The sequence below is a fragment of the Trichomycterus rosablanca genome, chromosome 25 (assembly GCF_030014385.1).
Source record: "Trichomycterus rosablanca isolate fTriRos1 chromosome 25, fTriRos1.hap1, whole genome shotgun sequence".
Lineage (NCBI taxonomy): Eukaryota > Metazoa > Chordata > Actinopteri > Siluriformes > Trichomycteridae > Trichomycterus > Trichomycterus rosablanca.
This window is the reverse complement of record NC_086012.1, coordinates 11,142,501-11,164,012: the sequence shown is the minus strand read 5'-3', so window position 1 is coordinate 11,164,012 and position 21,512 is coordinate 11,142,501. Positions and strand designations below refer to the sequence as shown.

General features: G+C 40.4%; 1 protein-coding gene across 1 annotated transcript in view; it reads left to right on the top strand.

The window, feature by feature from the left end:
* Positions 1-21,512, top strand: part of LOC134302822 (ephrin type-B receptor 1-B) — a 266,238-nt gene that overhangs the window by 89,397 nt on the left and 155,329 nt on the right. The window contains exon 3 of the mRNA XM_062988035.1: positions 18,939-19,620. Coding sequence (XP_062844105.1) covers positions 18,939-19,620 — 682 coding nt within the window. The remainder of the gene's footprint in view (positions 1-18,938; positions 19,621-21,512) is intronic.

Here is a 21,512-nt window from a genome sequence, read left to right as displayed (position 1 = left end):
ACATGGGGAGAACGTGCAAACTCCACACAGAAAAGACCCCAGGCCCTTTTTGCAGTGGGGCCATAGTGCTACCCACTGTGCCACTGCAGTAATCAATGCGATGAGAATTACTATAACCCATAAACCATTGGATGTAGATAGGGTAACCTGGTAACATTGTTGTACTTGTATATACTGTAGAATAAGCTATTTAATACAATCTGGTCGAAGTATGTGGAAGCCTGACCTTGACCTTACTGGACATTAGTATTTCAGAAAGGCTTTCCACAAGATTTTGGACTAAGATCCTTTGAAGCATCTATGAGATCTGACATTGAGGACCAGAATTCATCCAGAAGTTGTTATACTTGGTTCTCCACGCCAAACCTATAGACCTTACTTTGTGCACAGGGACACGATCATGCCAAAACAGAACAAGGACAGTCCCCAAACTTTTGCCACAACTTTTGTTTAAGGCATACAGCTTGTGTTACATGATCAGTTTCATGCACTGGTTAGAAATGGGTTAGCAGAAAGATCTGAACTACAGAATTAACACAGTGTTAACATATTTCCAAGCCTTTGGATGCCAGCGTTGCCAGATATAACCTACCTAAGCTCCTCAAAAACAGCCGGGTAGAAAAGCAATTGATTAAACTTTATCCATCTAATAAAAATGTTACGCTTGCTTACAGAAATCCCAATAAATTACTAAAAGGCAATTTAAAAATAGCTACAGGTAGGACACACTTCTGTAGACGTCAATTATATGTGCCTGCAGCAGTGGCCTATGGGTGAATATAGGGGGAACTGCCCCCCCACAGGTCAGCCGTGCTGGTTGAAAGATATGCAATAACATTCTGGTCCAGGCCAGCAAGGCTGGTCATAAGATACAAAAAGGTTAACTGACTTTGCATTCCTGAATAGTTTTTAATAGTTCAAAATATGTTCATTTTGATTATAATAAATTATTATATTTCAATAATTATTATTATGGATATTATAATAAAAATATGTATAAAACAATAAGTGTTCTATGAAACACCTTGACGGTGCGGCTTGGACACATCGTCAGTGATGAACCCAGGGTCATTGGGTGTTTCGGGTCTTTAATCATCAGACACCCTCACCTGGGCGACCCAACCGAGGGTGATCAGTCCCCGGTTTGTGTCCAAGCAGCGCGCTACTCCATACATCTCCCCTCTTGATCCACAGCCACCTTGAGGCTTTTTCGGCAGCCTCACTGATGTTTCTGGTGGCTCTTCGTTCTAGCAACCCATTTATGCCAAGGAGCTTGAATGCCCGGTGCACAGATTGCCCCAGGAAACCCCTGCAGCCCACCTCAATTGGGTCGCAGCGGGCTCGCCAGCCACTCTCTCTACAGGCCTCTACCAGCTCCAGGTATTTGGCCTTCTTACGCTCATGGGCCTCCTCCATCCGGTCTTCCCAGGGGACTGTAAGCTCCAGCAGCACTACTTGCTTAGTGGACTCAGGCCTGAGTAACGTCCTTGCAATGTGCTCTGGGAACTTCAGCTGCCTCCCAAGGTCCACTTTCAACTGCCAGTCATGGGCTGTGGCTAATAGCCCAGTCGAGACCTTGTGTGCTGCCTGAGGTTTCTCTCCTGCCCTGATGAAGGTGATGTTGTGCCTTGCTGGGAGCTGATGTTTCCTCTGCTGGATTCCAGTACAGATGGCATCAGCTACTGCCTTCAGCACCTGGTCATGGCGCCAAGTGTACCTCCCCTCTCCCAGGGCTTTAGGGCAGCAGCTTAAGATGTGCTCTAGGGAGCCTCGACCCGTGCACAGTGGACAGACTGGTGTTTCTGCTAGCCCCCAGCAATGCAGGTTGGATGGGCTTGGGAGGACATCATACACTGACTGGATCAGAAACTTGAGTCTTGCTGGTTCTGACTTCCAAAGCTCTGAAAACAGAGTGAAATCTGTTAACAAAAAAAAAAAAAAAAAGAACATCCCAAGTTTTAATATATAACTAAAGTAATGTTAAATTAGATTAAATTCACAAACCATGATTCTCACTCACTTTCCTAACCGCGTATCCAAACAGGGATAATAATATAATATTAATAAAATAATAATAATAATAATAATATAGTAATAATAATAGAAATAAAAATAATGAAAATAATATAATAATAAAAATAATGAATAATAATAACAATAATAATAATAATAATAATAAAATAAAAATAATAATAATAATATTATAATAAAAATAGTAATAATAACTATAATAGAAAAAATAAATAATAATAATAATATAATAAAATAATAATAAAATAATAAAATAATAAAAATAATAAAATAATAATAATAATAAAATAATAATAATAAAATAATAGAAATAATAATAATAATAATAATAATAATAATAAAATAATAAAAATAATAAAAATAATAGTAATAATAATAACAACAACAATAGCTTGTTTACACCTGGTTTTGGGAAGCTGAAGAACTTTGATTAAAACCGACAGTCGCTTATTGGTTTAAACATAGTATATTAAACTGTATATGAAATTCTTATATCGCCACCGTTTAATGCGTATGCACATGGAATTGAGAAAGAGTTTGCGTGTTGCCATGTGTATTCAGTAAACTGGACTTTACTGAATACACGGCTTGCATGCCAGCAGTACACCAGAGAAGAGGAACAGAAATAAAGTCCTGCTGAATGAAAAGTGAACCAGAAAAGGTAAAATAATGGCCAGTAACGTCAGCTATGGTTCAGAGCCCAGCATGTCTCTGTTACACACATACACACTCTGTAGCTTCTCCTGCACTATCTCACCTCCTGGGACTGTTTTTTTTTTCCTTACCGTCTTTATTCTGCTTCCTTTTAAACTTTACCTTCAACTCCGCAGACTCGGTCTAGCTCTGGCGACTGCACTTTCACTCTCCGTCTCTCGCCGACTCTTTCCTTTGTGCCGGGATGACTCGCTCGACGCCCACAGGCATCGGGCAGCGCTTTCTGATCCGTCTTCACTCACCTCAAATCACCAGAAAAAAAGATAGTAGTCGGATTTTCTTACAAAGCAACGTTTTAGCACAGATATATGGATAAATATAATGCTCCATTTGAACTATTCTGACCTGCAGAATACTGGAGGCTCGAATACTCCCGGGTTGTGTCATAAATACTGTAAGCATCACTAATACAAGCCGGAAACTTGTTAGGAACCATGACAACATGGTAAACATGTTGTTTGTTGCGTATGTCTTGGCTCATATCTTGTACTTGCAGGCTGTACAGTATTTTTAAGGTTCATCATCACCAGGGTCTTAAAAATCAGGGTTCGATCCTCAACGGTGGCTCGGTGGGTAGCACTGTCGCCTCACAACAAGAAGGACCTGGGTTCGATCCCCAGGCGGGGCGGCTTCCGACACGTGTGCAGTACCGACTGCCACTTTTCACCTGCACGAGGCAAGTTCATATGCGGATCAGCTTTGTGCACAGAGAGACACATCCTGATCAGCATTATTCCCCATCAATCAGCCAGCAGTGGCTTGGTGGGTAGAACTGTTGCCTCACAACAAGAAGGTCCTAGGTTCGATCCCCAGGCGGGGCGGTACCGGTCCTTTCCGACACACGCCCCCTCCGACACGTGTGCAGTACCGACTGCCACTTTTCACCTGCACGAGGCGAGTTCATATGCGGATCAGCTTTGTGCACAGAGAGACACACCCTGATCACCCCATCAATCAGCCAGCAGTGGCTTTGTGGGTCGCACTGTCTCCTCACAACAAGAAGGTCCTGGGTTTGATCCCCCGGGGGGGAGGGGGGGTCCGTTCTCTCCGTGACTGTGCGGGTTTCCTCCGGGAGCTCCGGTTTCCTCCCACAGTCCAAAAACATGCAGTCAGGTTAATTGGAGACACTGAATTGCCCTATATGTGAATGAGTGTGTTTATGTGTGTGTGTGTGTGTGTGTGTGTGTATGTGTGTCTGCCCTGTAATGGACTGGCGCCCCATCCAGGTCGTTACTGTGTGCCTTGCGCCCATTGAAAAGCTGGGATAGGCTCCAGAACCCTTCCACGACTATCCTAATTGGATAAGCGGTTAAGACAGTGAGTGAGAGAGTGAGTTTGTATGATGATTGGATGAGTTTCCAATAGGTACTAGACTAGTAATAAAAGGTTGCCGGTTCAAGCCCGGGCCCCCATTGTTGTCCTTAACCCTCAGTTTCTCACAAATTGTGTTCAGTCATAATTATAAGTGTGACTGACACACGCCCCCTCCGACACGTGTGCATTACCGACTGCATCTTTTCACCCGCATGAGGCGAGTTCATATGCAGATCAGCTTTGTGCACGGAGAGACACACCCTGATCAGCATTATTCCCAATCAATCAGCCAGCAGAGGTCGTAATTGCACCAGTTATGAGGAACCCTGGTCCGGCTCGTCCCACCCTGTGAACAACAGCCAATCATTGTCGATGTTGCCGCCCAGGCCCAGCTCTGGTGTGCTAGTGTATTTTACCGCTGCCCCACCTGAGTGGCTAAAATCAAGAAACTTTAACAGGCACATAAACAAGAAATAAGCTTGTACATTGATTGGCATCCTGTCCATGGTGTGTTACTTAATTGTGCCCACTGCTTTTGGGGAAATTGTACCCAGCACGACCCAGACCAGGGGTACAGCAAGGGTAAAACACAAAACTGAAAAGATTAAACTTTGTATTTGTATCATTGTCTCATTAGTAGGGCACAGTGGCTCGGTGGGTAGCACTGTCACCTCATTGCAAGAGGGTCCTGGGTTTAATTCCCAGGTGGAGCGTCCCCGGTCCTTTTTCTCCGTGTACAAGTGGGTTTCCACTGGATGCTCGGGTTTACGTCAGGTTAACCGGAGATACAAAAATTGCCCTAGGGGAGTATGTGTGTGCCCTGTGTTCTGTGATGGACTGGCAACCTGTCCAGGGTGTTTCCTAACTTTCGCCCTGTGAATTGCACCCACCACGACCCTGGATATGATAGACCGGTAGCAAAACAGACCACGAATGAATCGCTGTGTCATTATTTGACCTCATGGATTATCTTAACAAGACATGGCAACCAATGGTAAAACAGTGTTTCTATTGCTTTAATTGGTTATTTGGGATGCCAGATTGTCTTTAAAACCACATTTTTTGTCATTGGAGGTGATAGAAACCTAGAAACCTGGGTACCAAGGACAAATCTTGCTGTCCAGCACCAACTCCACTAGCTGTGACAGAATGAATGAACTGCGAAAACAAGGTTCAGTACCTTATTCACCCTGCATCACACACCCAGCAGTCTGCATGAGTAGTTTTTATTCACCGCCGTTCCACACCGGTGTTGAATAGCGGCGGCCCGGTCTGGTGCCTCCCAGCAATAATTTTCTCATTTAAACTCCATTTCATGGTCAAAAATTGAACAGATATTGAATTTGTCGTAATATACGAATAGGCTGAAATTCACTCAGCTCGGGGTTGCGGTTTGATTTGGCTTGATGAGTTCCTCAATGAACCTTTTCACTTCTTTGCTTATAAGGGATTTTTTTCTCCTCTTCGGTATATACTTACACCGGTATTTGGTTTTATTACCAAATTTGCATCCACGTCCCCGATACCTCAGCTTTTGTTTTCTTCTACTCTTTCTGATCCACATATATAAACTTTCTAAAGTAACTAATACTCGAAAAAGTTTCCCCTGAATCCTTAATGTGCCTCTTTAAAACAGCTGACTGCAGCAAAAACATTATTGCATCCTGCAAAAACATTTTAGTAAGATACAACCTTTGAACCACTTTGAAAAGAAAAATACTAAAGCAAGGCCGTTTTATTTATTTTATTATTATTTTTTCTCCAAAGCACTGGTGTTGGTTGGATTCAATCACATAAATCACATTCTATCTGGTGGGGATATAAGCTGACCATGCATATGAAGCATATGAAGCACACCTATTATTATTATTGTTGTTATTATTATTATTATTATTATTGTTATTACAATTATTTTCTTTTTTTTCCCCACGGCATTGGTGTTGGTTGAATTTAATCGCATAAAACACTTTTTATCTGGCAGGTCATCATTTATTATTATTTTTATCTTTAATTATTATTATTGTTGTTGTTGTTGTTGTTGTTGTTGTTATTATTATTACTATTATTATCTTTAATTTATTATTATTATTATTATTGTTTAATTTATTATTTTATTGTTATTATTATTATTATTATCATTATTTATATCTATTTTTATCTTTAATTTATTTTTATTATTATTATTAACATTTATAATTATTTTTATCTTTTATTTATTATTATTATTATTATTATTATTATTTATATCTATTTTTATCTTTTATTTATTATTATTATTATTATTATTATTAACATTTATATTTATTTTTATCTTTTATTTACTTATTTATTTATTATTATTATATTATTAATATTATTGCTATTATTCTTATTCTTCTTCTTATTATTATTATTAAACATTTATATCTATTTTTATATTTTATTTATTATTACTTTTATTATTATTAATTTATTATTATTATTATTATTAACAATAATTTGTTTATTATTTTCTACTGCATCACATTTAAAGGACAGCTGAGCGATTCTTTAGACTTTGCAGAGAGTTTGGTATTTTCCTTAAATACTTCCTCCTGATCAGGGTCGTGGTGGACCACCTAGAACCACTGGGTGCAAGGCAGGCAAACACCCAGACAGGGTAACATCATATGTATTTGAGAAATTTCAAGTCAGTTCTTCTTAAGCCACTGAATGCAGACATAGGGAAGAACATGCCAAACTTCTTACAGACAAAGATAACCCACTGCACCAGTGTCCAATAAGAAAAAAAGTAGGACCCATGCAGCTTATAAGTACCTATGTTGGGTCATAGTTGCAGTGGGCTGTCCCAAATCACACACTATTCTGAATAGTATGCCAACTAGTGCACTACCATAAAACTAGTGCAGTTACACATTATATTTGGGAAACGACCCAAAAAATCCCTTGTGTGTGCTGTGCAAACAATGCTCACAATGCTCACCTGTCATAAGCACCAATCTCAGATCTGCTATCGGCCGAGCTTCTACGTAGACATGATTGGCTGTGTCTGAGGGTGGGCGGGCCTCAGCCGGCTGGCTGATGCTACCTGCACAGAGACGGGGAACAATAGAGATCACTACATGACTTGTTATATGTGAACCCGCCTCTTGCGGGTGAAAAGAAGCGGTTGACGGCTACACGTGTCGGTTAGGGTAGGGGTAACTGTATACAGGCTTTCCATAAGAATCTGAAATGTGTCTGTGAGAATTTGTGCCCATTCAGTCAAAAGAGGATTCAAGGTGAGGTCAGGTCAGAGCTCTGTGCAGGCCACTGGTGGGGCCGTTACCATGTGACACTTACAAGGACTTATAAGGACTTCCTTCAGCACTGACAATGGGTGTCTGGTCAAAATGAAACATAACACCCCTAATTGCAGGGTGCAGGCATTTCCGAATCAATGCAGCTTGTGTCTCCCTGTCGCCTTTTGTCTCTTTTTAGTTTTTTTCCGTCCTCTTATTGTCTCTTTCATGTCCGTCTCTCTCCGGCCCGACTCCTACATCTCCGAGTGTAATAATGCCTCGATGCGCTGACTCACGGACGAACGGCGGAGCAGATCGGGAATGATGACAGCGATCATGTTGGTGCATATTTTACCAGAGCATCTCCAATAGCGTGTCACGTTATGCACGCCCCCCCGACGCCTGTATTACATATCAAACCCCAGAACACACACGTACAAGTGCTCATATAATAAATGGCCAGGACCTAGGAGCCACCAGACAGATTTGTTAACAGAGCTGTCGGGTGAACGGCAGCGGAACCGTCATCTTGTAGGGCCCAGATGGTTATACTGGTTCAAAAGTGGGTGGGAACTAAGACTTATTAGAGGCCAATCTGTACCTCTTAAAAACAGAGCTCAACGATACTATGACAGTCGACACAGCTGCTATTAAAGTCTTAAGTCATTTGCATCAAGGGCTTTTAAATGATATTCAATGATTGTCACAAATGTCCTTTACTGTTTTTTCTTGTTAGTCATGTTGCTTGCTTGACTGTGGACAATGTTCCACAGCTTCTAACTTATGGCAAAGCCCTTCCCTTCCTTCTTTCCCTCAATCCTTCTATTCCTTCCTTCCTCCCTTTCTTCCTTCCTCCCTTTCTTCCTTCTTTTTTTTCTTTCTTTATTTTCCATCCTTCAGTCCCCGCCTTTATTTTTTCCTCCTTTACCTTCTTCACTTCCCTCCTTCCTTCCTTCTCTTCCCTTGCTACCTTTCATTCTTTCCTTTTTTATTTCCTTTTCCTCTCTTCCTTCTTTTTTCTCTTTCCCTTTCCGTCTTTTCTTATTTTGCCTATCTATCTATCTATCTATCTGTCTGTCTGCCTGTCTGCCTGCCTATCTATCTGCCTGCCTATCTGCCTGCCATCCATCCATCTTCCCTTCCTTTCTTCATCTTTCTTTCCTTTTCCCTTTTTCCTTCCTTCGTCTTTCCTTTTTTCCTCCGTCTTTATTTCCTTCTTTTATCTTTCTTTCCTTTTTCTTTCTTCCTCCGTCTTTCTTTTCTTTCCTTTTCTTCCATTCCTTTGTCTTTCTTTCCTTTTCTTCCATTGCTTTGTCTTTCTTTCCTTTTCTTTTCTTCCTTTGTCTTTCTCTCCTTTTCTTTCCTTCCTTCCTCTTTTCTTTTCTCTTCCTTCCTTCCTCTTTTCTTTTCCCTTCCTTCCTTCCTTCCATCCATCCATCCATCCATCCATCTTTTGTCTTTTTTCCTCTTCCCTCCTTCCTCTGTCTTTATTTCCATTTTCTGTGCTTTCTCTCTTCCTTTCTTTTTGTTGTTTTTCTTTCCTTTTTTTATTCCTTCCTTCCCTCCTTCCTTGTTTTCTTTTAACCTCCTTTACTTTTCCTTCCTTCCTTCCTTCTTTTGTCTTCATTTCCTTTCTCCCTTTTGTTTTTCCCTCTTTCCTTTTACTTCCTCCCTCCCTTCTTCTTTTCCCTTCCCTTTCTACATTTCTTCTTTTTTCTTAGCATTTCTTTCCTTTCTTTTTCTCTCTTTCCTTCCTTCCTTTCTTTTTTCTCTTTCCCTTTCCTTCCTCCCTCCCTCCCTTCCTTCCTTCCTTCCTTCTTTTCCCTTCCCTTTCTACTTTTCTTCTTTTTTCTTACCTTTTCTTTCCTTTCTTTTTCCTTCCTTTCTTCCGTCTGTTCTTTTTATTCTTCTATTGTTCCTTTCCTCCCTCTTCCCTACCTTCCTTTTTTTTTCATTCCTTCCTTTTCTTTCCCTCCCTTCCGTCCTTTCCTTTCCCTTCCCTTCTTACCTTTTATTCTTTTCCTTCCTCCCTCCCTCCCTTTCATTCCTTCCTTCCTTGTCTATTGTTCCTACCTTTATTGTTTTTTTTTTCTTTCTTCCCTTTTCCTTCTCTTTGTCCTTTTCTTTCCTTCACAAGCGATGTACTTTTTTTTACTTGTATAAAGCTGTTGACCTGAACTGTAGATGCACATTTCACTTGTAAATGTCAGGGCATCATGAATATTCAGATTAATGGCCAGTCTGCGTTTGCCATTTGTGTGTTGTATGCTTTCAAGAGGTCTGTGTGAAAGGCAAGGACAGTTTATGGTGTGGGTGGGTGTGATAGTTTAGTTGGTTCAAAATAAGTGCTTAACAGTGCAAGTGGCCTTGGCATTACACTCAAGACAGACAATAGAAACAACACACACACACACACACACACACACAAACTCACACACACAAACACACACACTCTTGTTCCAGCAGTGGATCTGTGACCATGAAAGCAACCTTAATGAAAGCACCAAAGATAAGGGCTGATGGTTGTCTACATACTCTCTGTCTACTCTCACACACTCTCTCACACACACACACACACACACACACAAACACACAAACAAACACACACAGTCAACTGTGATGTTTTCAGAAGCTGTACACACATTTTATTTACATTTTAGTGCTAAATATAATATCTAAAAAATGCTAAACCTGAAAGCTTCCATAGGAGGCTACTGTGAGTTCCTAAAACCAAATGTCAAACTATGTCTTCATGGACTATGTCTTCTACAATTACTGACTGTAGTCCATCTGTTTCTCTACATGCTTTGTTAGCCCCCTTTCATGCTGTTCCTCAATGGTCAGGACTCTGCACTGCAGTGACACTGACATGGTGGTGGTGTGTTAGTGTGTGTTGTGCTGGTATGAGTGGATAAGACACAGCAGTGCTGCTGGAATTTTTAAACACCTCACTGTCACTGCTGGACTGAGAATAATCCACCAACCAAAGATATCCAGCCAACAGCACCCCTGTGACCACTGATGAAGATCTCCAAGATGACCAACTCAAACAGTAGCAATAGATGATTTAAAAACTCCAGCAGCGCTGCTGTGTCCACCACCATGTCAGTGTCACTGCAGTGCTGAGAATGGTCCACTACCTAAATAATACCTGCTCTGGGGTGGTCCTGGGAGAGTCCTGACCATTGAAGAACAGGGTGAAAGCAGGCTAAAAAAGCATGCAGAGAAACAGATGGACTACAGTCAGTAATTGTAGAACTTAAATGTCATACGCCTAATTTAAATAAATGAAAATACACAACGACATGTTTATACGTATCGTTTATATGTAACACACAAGCTGATCTGTGATAAAAAAAAAGTGTTTGAGTGTGTGTTTGTATCGTGGGATTGGTGAGCGATGGCAGTCGTTGGAGCAGACGGAGGGAAGACGCTCCCCAGACTGGCGGCCTCTGGGTCTCAGACTTCACTGGATTAATGGCTATGCCATCGGACAGCTCCATCTAATATTGATAAATTAGCATGAGCAGGGAGAGGCGAGGAGGGAGGAGGTGAAGACAAATTTTGGGACGGAGGGTGATGAAGAAGGAAAAAAATGGGCCTTCATTTGGGCTCGGGATTCCTGCAAAGCCATTCATCACTGTGACACACATCCCCCAATTCAATTCTCATTCGAGTTTTTTTCATTCCATTTCTAATTTCCTATTTAAAAGCAAAGATAATTAGCTTTTTATGGATTTGTAGTTATTACATTGTTATTACACATGCGTAAATGCTTTATTACACAACAACAAGGCTTGTTTGTGCGATTCTTAATAAATAAAAAAAGGTTTTCCATTTTCTACAGTTTTAACCTTCCGAAATGATGTATTAGGTGGGAGGTGGGAGGTTAATGGTCCAGCCTTTCCATCTAAGTCCTCAGACTGCCTTTAACTGATATAGGGAGTAAATGGACGATCCGTCTTCATTTTTGAGACACGGGACTAAATTAACAAACTGACACGATGACAAATTTGTAGCACTTATCATAAGCCAAACACAAATGAATTGCTAAAAACGTACTGCTGCTGAACTTTTCCCCAGTATTGACTGTCAACGCTGGTTTAATTCACGAGACCTAAATTACAACCACAAATCAGTAAGAGTTGGGACAATATGAAAAATTGCAGACAGTTTGAACCCAAGATATTTCATGTTTTGTCTGCTCAACTTCATTTCATTTGTTAATAAACATCCATTCCTGAATTTCAGGCCTGCAACACATTCCAAAAAAAGTTGGGACGGGGGCAATTTAGGGCTAGTAATGAGGTTAAAACTAAATAATGATGTGATTCCAAAAAGATGATCTCCAGTTTGTCCACAAATGTGTGAGAAAATGATTGAAAAGTTTAAAACAATGAACCTCAAACAAAGATTGGAAGGGATTTGCATATTTCTCCCTCTACAGTGCATAATATCATTAAACCATTGAAGGAATCAGGAGGAATTTCAGTGCAAACCGTCTCTCAACAATAGCTGATATGACCACATGGGTGAGGGATTACTTTGGCAAACCTTTGTCAAGCACTACAATACAGAGTTACATGCACAAATGCCACTTAAAACTTTACTCTGCAAAAAAGAAGCCTTATGTTAACCATGTCCACAAGCGGCGTCGACTTCTCTGGGCTCGGAGGCATCTAGGATGGACCGTCACACAGTGGAAACGTGTATTGTGGTCAGGTGAATCAGCATTCCAGGTCTTTTTTACTGTCCCAACCAGGGCCTGAGATTCGATATGATGTATTCAAAATCCCAGCTCTGATGTGCTAGCGTGTTTTACCTCTGCAACACCGAGGCACCCATTTTTGATGCGCTTCACTGCGTCACATGATAATGATACTACTACTACTACTAATAATAATAACCCTAACCCTAATATCTATTTTATTATTCACCTTACTTGCATGTTTTTGGACTGTGGGAGGAAACCGGAGCTCCTAGAGGAAACCCACGCAGACACATCTACCTGCCATCCAATTCCTTGAATCTAATGTCTCTATCTACATTGCTGGTATGCAGGGCTACCTAAGGCTCAGCGTTCATTTCTGCTTGTTCTTTTGGCGGCGGCTAGCAACAGCTGGTGGCTTTTCATTGCCTCTGGGCACCGGTAGCATCAAGTGTGAGAACGGCTGTCCGCCATTGTGCTTTGAGTTCTCTGGATGTGCTCTTTTTCTTTCTAAAAGGTGGATTATGCTTTGGTGGACTGAGTAGCTGTCGCATTGATAATCCAGTTTTCACCCCTTTCCTTCACATTTCCTACTCGCCTTGATGGTTGTGCATTGTGCTGCAATTATGTTGCCAAGACCCTCTTTTTGGTTTCATTTTTCTTTATTTATTGTTCTGTTTGCGAGATATTTTGCTGCAGTATTGTTTGACTTTTGTTAGACATCCTGCATATTAGTTTCACCCTCCACGTTCTCACAAGTACGAGGCTACACTACTGCTTTATCAATAAAACCAGATCCACTCCATTATCTAAGAAAACTCCATTTGCTATTTGACAGGTCTTTTTTACTCTCTCAAAGTAGATTTTTTCCTATTTATGTAATTAGCTCAGCATTTGTTTACGTTGTCGTGGGTATTGATTTTCCATTAGGCTCATTTGGAATCTTTCAGCATGATATAATTCAGTGTCTTTGCAGCGTTTCTATGAGTTATCATCCATCCTCACTGTTGACACCTTGTCTTCTTTGTTTTTGGATGCCTCTGTGAAGCTTGATGATATCCGAGTCGATTTTTATAAGTTGTTTTCTCACTTTTGGATATTGACGAGTCCTGATTTTACCATAGTGAATGCATAATGGATTATTTTTCTCCTAATTTACACTTTTAACATCCCAGTACTTTGCTTTGTTTGTGTTTCCTAAAGTGGTCTGTAATGACCTGATATTGTAAGCAATAACACAAGGTCATAGCCAATAATTGAACATGGAGAAGGGGACCAAATGTAGCGGGGGGGGGGGGGGGGGGGTGCATCCTGGCATTGTAAAACATCGAATCCTAACAGCACGCCAAGCTCATGACTGGAATATTGTTATTTTTACAACATTATGTTGGGGGGAGGGGGGGGGGGTCGGTTGGGATACATTATGCACATATCAAATGTTTGGGGGGTGGGATGTCCCCTTAATATACAGAACATTGTAATTATGGCCTTGCAGCAAAGTAGTTTCAAATCATGATGCTCCCACCACCATGCTTCGCAGTAGGTAGGATGATTTCAGGATTGAACCCTTTGTTCTCACAGCTTTATTATTCACTGTTTAAAATTTATTATTTATTTATGTATGTACACCGATAAGCCATAACATTAAAAGCACCTCCTTGTGCATTTTATCAGCTCCTCTTACCATATAGGAGCACTTTGTAGTTCTACAATTACTAACTATAGTCCATCTGTTTCTATACATACCTTCTTAACCTGCTTTCACCTTGCTTTTCAATGGCCAGGACTCTCACAGGACCACCACAGAGCAGGTATTATTTGGGTGGTGGATCATTCTCAGCACTGAACTGACACTGACATGGTGGTGGTGTGTTAGTGTGTGTTGTGCTGGTATGAGTGGATCAGACACAGCAGCGCTGCTGGAGTTTTTAAATACCGTGTCCACTCACTGTCCACTCTATTAGACACTCCTACCTAGTTGGTCCACCTTGTAGATGTAAAGTCAGAGACGATCGCTCATCTATTGCTGCTGTTTGAGTTGGTCATCTTCTAGACCTTCATCAGTGGTCACAGGACGCTGCCCACGGGGCGCTGTTGGCCGCATATTTTTGGTTGGTGGACTATTCTCAGTCCAGCAGTGACAGTGAGGTGTTTAAAAACTCCAGCAGTGCTGCTGTGTCTGATCTACTCATACCAGCACAACACGCACTAACACACCACCACCATGTCAGTGTCAATGCAGTGCTGAGAATGATCCACCACCCAAATAATACCTGCTCTGTAGTGGTCCTGGGAGAGTCCTGACCATTGAAGATCAGCATGAAAGAAGGCTAACAAAGCATGCAGAGAAACAGATGGACTACAGTCAGTAATTGTAGAGCTATAAAGTGCTTCTATATGGTAAGTGGAGCTGATAAAATGGAGTGTAAAAACAAGGAGGTGGTTATATATATAAAACACGATAGCTCTGTGGATCCTGATTGCTGGCATACTCTTAAACGGTGGTTGCTAATTTTAATCTGAGAGCGTATTATCATGAATTTGTTACACACCGATGTTGCTAATGCGCCCGGTCAGTGACAGGCCGCGTATGGTCAAATTGGAAGCGAGCCAATAACACGAAAGTCTGCTAGTTCAGCAAAAATGAAAATACTGTTAACAGAATGTGGTGGTAAATGCTAAGTGTTTTTAAATGTTGGTCCGGGTGTGAGGTAACTTGTAGCTTCTTAGATGTCGGATGCAGATCAATAGCTAAAACAGAGTAGCTAAGTCCAAAATACTTAAAGTAAATAACCAAACAGTACAGTTGGACATCCAAGTTGTGTTATAAATGCTAACCATGTCCACAATAGCCATAATGAGGCGAAATGAAGAATTTCATTTACATTTACGGCATTTAGCAGATGCTCTTATCCAGAGCGACCTACAGAAGTGCTTCCATAGTGAACATACCTTACTGTAGATTAAGTAGACAGCAGTTCAAGAACACAAATCTGCTGAAACCTTGTTAGAACCAAAGGTGTGTTAGTAATAAGTACAAGTCAGATTAAGTGCTTAGTAAAGAGGTGATAAAGGAGAGACTCAGATGTTCAGACAGACAAGGGAAGCTCGTTTCACCACTTGGGTGCCAGTACAGAGAAGAGCCTTGATGCTTGTCTTCCTTGAGTCCTGGGTGTAGGATCAAGTCGGGCGAGACCAGTGGCTCGGAGGTTGTGTGGTACAGAGCGGGGTTTGATTAGACCTCGGAGGTAGCTTGGGGCTAGTCCATTGTTGGCTTTGTAGGTGAGCATCAGTGTTTTAAACTGGAAGCCAGTAAAGAGAACACAGCAGTGGGGTGATGTGGTGGTGTTTAGGTTGGTTAAAAACCAGGCGAGCAGCTGCATTTTGAACCAGTTGGGAGGGTTTAATAGTGGACATGGGAGCACCTGCCAGGAAGCAGTTGCAGTAGTCCAGCTGTGAGATTACAACTGACTGGACCAGAATCTGAGTGGCTTCCATGGGGAGAAATGTCCAAATCCTTCTGACGTCGTAGAGGAGGAACCGGCACAATCTTGTCATGTTGGCTACATGAGAAGAGAAGGTCAGCTGGTTATCCAGGACTAAACCATTATCAGATGGTCTGATCTGGGAGTCATCAAGAGAGACGACTCCAGGAATTGATCTCCAGGAATGAGTAATAGCTCTGTCTTGCTGAGATTGCTGTGAGTTTTAGATGATGAGCCGACATCTATTGTAAGATATCTCGCAGACATGCTGAGATGCGAGCTGAGACTTGTGTCTGAAAAAGGAAATGACAGAATGAGTTGAGTATCATCTGCATAAAAGTGGTAAGAGAAGCTATGGGAGGCTATGATCTTACCAAGAGAGCAGGTGTAAATAAAGAATAGAAGTGGGCCAAGTACAGAGCCCTGAGGAACACCGGTTGAAAGAATGCATTAAAGAGGGGATATAGATCCCCTCCATGACACTTGGTAAGAGCGCCCTTCCAGGTAGGAGGCCATCCATTGCCATGCTGAACCAGTTACTCCAAGGTTTCCATGGCAATTGTTAGCTAAACTTATTTACATTTGTAGCAATGGGTTCATTAGGGTTATTTTCAGTCCCTGTGCACAAAGCAAAGTTCATAAAGACACGACTTGACTAGTTTGGTGAGGATGAACTTCTGTGACTTCTTAAACGAATTAAACATTCAAGACAAACTGGAATCTTGATTGCATGCCAGACCTTCTTGCCAACGTACTAGGTTAGCGCTCGACCCCTCAAACACTCGTTTGTTACACTAGTATTCCCATCAGAGGTGGATAACTTGGCAGAGAACTATATACAAGTTTTTGAAATACAAAACATACCAAACAGGCTAACGGCTAATGCTAAGCAACCAGCTATGCTAACGCTAAATGCTAACTAGGACTTGGGAATGTTCATAATTAATCCCTAAACTGATATGACCTCTGAAATGTACTAAGCAAAAAAAGAGCAGATCCTAAGCTAACGCTAAAGCTAAGCTAACAAGAACATGAGGGGCAAGACACCATGGAAGGCACCAAGACAAGGACAATGACAAGATAGACTCTAGGACTAAGACTAAGATTCTACTGAGGTTAGGCTAGAACAAGGCACATGGACTAAGGCTAGCTAACAAAGAACATAGATCTCAAGGTCAGGCTACAACCATGAGCATGGATATCAAGGTCATTTAAGCAAGCTACAACAAGGAGGTTTACTCCAACAGTCCTCAACCTGAGCAGGTTGATCATGGGTAACTTATAAACAAGACAGTGGTTACACAATAGGGAACAGATGATCACGATGAAGGTGAGGACCAATCAAGAAGCAGGGGCGGAGACAAGGGAGGTGTGGAACAAACAATAAACAAAGTCCATGGACACAAATACCCCACAAAACACTTCAGATTTTGGTGCTACAGTTGCCCAGGGTTTTTGTTCTGCTTCTTTAACATTCATTTGTTTGATCTTTGCGAGACTGGTCAGACCAGTTTTGAGTGATTACCACCAAGATGCTAATAAATGTCCGTGTAGCCTGTTCCAGCTTGAAATATCTTCACAATTATTCTTCCAAGCTCCTATAAAATTTGCTTTGATTAAGGCATAATTCACATGAGCTGATATTTCGCAGTGTGAAGTCTGGTTTTCAAAGAGCAACTCGCCTTGATCGAAGATCGTAAGCTCAGAGGTGCTCGTATATCAAGTCTGGGTTGTGACAGACACAAAATGTACAATTGTTGTTGGTTATTAATTAAACAGACTAAATAATATATATATATAGATCAGACCAAGTAATTTTATGAGAAATACACAAACAACCTTGAAACCACCTTAAACTCTAGGCGTTCAGTAATCATAGGCATTCTGTTTTACCTAACCCAACACTGGTTATTAATTAAACAAACTAAATAATATATACATATGGATCAGACCACATTTTATAAGTAATTGTATGAGAAATCTACAAACAACCTTGAAACCACCTTAAACTCGTTCAGTAATCACAGGCATTCGTTTTACTGTGTTAATTAAACAGAATTGTTTTTATTATTATTATTATAAATTATTATTAGGGCTGTCGAAGTTAACGCGATAATAACGCATTAACGCGACCTCAATTTAACGCGATTAAAAAAATTAGTGCCATTAACGCAAATTCTAGTTCATGTTGACACTTGACTGGTAGAACAAACGTTTTAATGTCGGACTTGCCACCGTTTTTCATTTGCGGTTTGTTAACATAATGTAACCGATCGTGGTAGTGATGCACTTGCATAATAAAGAAATAAATACACGCTATATTCACAAGTTGTCGGGAGCAGAACACTTTATTACACTTAATTAACTTCTTCTTCTGTACCGAATACCGGAAAGCTGAGTCGAGCACGTTAGTTCATGAACTATGGAAGCCCCAAAGGGTCAAAACACACTCACTTCGTGTAGAAACGTCCATCAAACCATCGTCACGATACAACCACAGACAAGTCTGATACAATAACTACGCCTTATCCCACCTAAAGCACCGCTGATCTACAATGTTTGCTGATGGAGAAATTCTAACCTACAATCTGACATTTACTGCCTAGTATGTGAGTGAATAAACTCCCTTACAGTTTTCTCTTGTCCCAGCAGTTTTTAACATCAGTACATTTAGCATAAAATGTGTTCACCATTTTAATTGTAACATTTCACTTAAAAATCCTTGTTTTCTATAACATTTACACAGATTTTTTTTAATGCGATTAATCGCGATTAACTATATGAAATTCTGAGATTAATCGCGATTAAAAATTTTAATCGTTTGACAGCCCTAATTATTATCATTATTATTACTAAAATATACTGTATAATATATACATACTGATCAGACCACGTTGTATAGGTCATTTTACAACCTTAAAAACCACCTTAAACTCTAGGCATTTGGTAATCATAGGCATTCTGTTTTACCTAACCTAAGACTGGTAATTAATTAAACAGAATTTTTTTTTTTTGTATTACTAAGATAATTATTTGTGTTACCTAACCTAATTATTAATTAAAAAAACTGTTTTTTTTATGATTACTAAGATAAATAATATATACACATAGATCAGACCACAATTCATTCGTAATCTTATGAGAAATCCACAAACAACCTTAAAACCACCTTAAACTTTAGGCATCCAGTAATCATAGGCATTTTTTTTTTTACTTAAACTAACACTGGTTATTAATTAAACAGACTAATTTTTTTTTATATTGCTAAGATAAATAATATATGCATATACATTAGACGACATTTTATAAGTAATTGTATGAGAAATCTACAAACAACCTTAAAACCACCTAACTTTAGGCGTTCGATAATCACAGGCATTCTGTTTTACCTAACCTAATACATCATTATTTGATTTGTCCTAACAGTGGGAGGAGGTAAGCGGCTATGACGAGAACCTGAACACCATCCGCACCTACCAAGTGTGCAACGTGTTCGAATCGAGCCAGAACAACTGGCTGGTGACCACCTTCATCCGTCGCCGCGCCGCACAGCGAGTCTACGTGGAGATGCGCTTCACAGTACGCGACTGCAGCAGCATTCCTCGAGTCCCCGGCTCGTGCAAGGAAACCTTCAACCTGTACTACTACGAGAGCGACCAGGTGATCGCCACCAAGGGTGCCACCTTCTGGACAGAAGCGCCCTACCTGAAGGTGGACACCATCGCTGCAGACGAGAGCTTCTCGCAGGTGGACTTCGGTGGCCGCCTCATGAAGGTCAACACCGAGGTGCGCAGCTTCGGGCCGCTCTCCAAAAACGGGTTCTACCTAGCGTTCCAGGACTACGGCGCCTGCATGTCGTTGCTGTCTGTCCGGGTCTTTTATAAGAAGTGCCCGAGCGTGGTGCAGAACTTTGCAGTCTTCCCCGAGACCACCACCGGTGCTGAGAGCACGTCGCTGGTGATTGCACGTGGCTCATGCATCCCGAACTCTGAGGAGGCTGACGTGCCTATCAAACTGTACTGCAACGGAGATGGAGAGTGGATGGTGCCCATCGGGGGATGCACCTGCAAAGCTGGATTTGAGCCGGACAATGGGAATATCTGCAGAGGTAAGAGGGAGCTGTTGGTCCTTATACTGACGTAAAGTAAATTTAAGGATTTGAAGGCCCCATCAGTGGTAACCTTCCAGTTACTGGTCTAGTATCGTAAGCGCTGAGCTACCACTGGCCTTCCAATGTCAAGCATCGATATTGCACTAAAACATATTTGGATAGGTTCATCAGTGGGACATGTGTGACGGTTCTTTGGTTAACTATTACTGAAAGGACTACCTCTGTTGCAACACAGAGGCCAGTGTGAAGAGACAAGTCACCAAATGTTTATGGACACCTTTTATGAGCAGAAATCTTCAAACAACCTTAAAACCACCTTAAACTCTAGGCATTCGGTAATCATAGGCGTTCTGTTTTACCTAACCCAACACTGCTTATTAATTAAACAGACTGTTTTTATTATTATTACTAAGATAAATAATATATACATATAGATCAGACCACATCTGATAAGTAATTTAATGAGCAATCCACAAACAACCTTAAAACCACCTATTAAACTCTAGGCATTCAGTAATTATAGGCATTCTGTTTTACCTAACCTAACACTGGTTATTAATTAAACTGACTGTTTTTTATTATTGTTACTAAGATAAATAATATATACATATAGATCAGACCACATTTTATTAGTAATTTTAGAAGAAATCCAAAAAAACACCTTAAAACCACCTATTAATCTCTAGACATTTGGTAATCAAAGGCATTCTGTTTTAAGGTAACCTATTACAGGTTATTAATTAAATATACTGTTTTTTATTATTAATAATAAGATAAATAATATATACTGTACATACATATCAGACCACATTTTATAGGTAATTTTATGATAAATCTACAAACAACCTTAAAACCACCTATTAAATTCTAATCATTGGCATTCTGTTTTACCTAACCTTAAACTGCTTATTAATTAAACAGACTGTTTATTATTATTATTATTACTAAGATAAATAATATATACACATAGATCAGACCACATTTCATTAGTGATTTTACAAGAAATCCACAAACAACCTTAAAACCACCTTAAACTCTAGGAATTCTGTTTTATCTAACCTAACACTTGACACCTTGATATTTTACCTAAAATTGTCCTTTTTTAATCAGTCTGTAAGATTGCAATCTTCTGTTCGACCTTATTTTTATTTATTTATTTACTTATTTTGAAACTATTATGGCAATTAATATTGATCAGATTAAAAAAAAAAAAAAAAATTTATTTGACAACAGAAACTCTTTTTTAAAAATTTAGGCGAGACAAAAATGGTCTATGCTGACAAAACAGTAGACAGGTTGCTTTTTATTACTAAAATAAATACTATATACATATACTGTATATCAGACCACATTTTATGGGTAACTCTTGTAAAAATTACCAAACAACCTTAAAACCACCTATAAAAATAGGTGGTTTTAATAGGTGGTTTTAAGGTTGTTTGTTGAGAAGGGAGAAAAGACCCACATGGCCTATCTGACAGTTCAGTATAGTCTAATCTGAATGTGACTAATGTTACTTTTATAGAACAACTTCCTCCACATAGACGCCGAACCTTCCGGCCATCCACTTCTCCACCAGACCAGTCACTCATAACGCCACACATACTCTCCAAAAGCAAAATGACACTGACTCACTCCCTGTCTGTCCAACTCGCGTCTGAAGTCACTCCGTCTCTCACTCCGTGACATTTTATTCAGATCACCGTCTGCCTTTTTCTATCTCCGCCGCACACCCACGTCCCTCATATTTTGTCTCTTCCAGGTCTGCGATTATATATCTGATCCTTCACCTACTACCTTTGCTGCTACATTAAGTCACCCGGACCTGTCCCTACCGGCTAAACTGAGCATGCTCGGTGCTGATAAGATTGATTGGCAGACATCTGCTG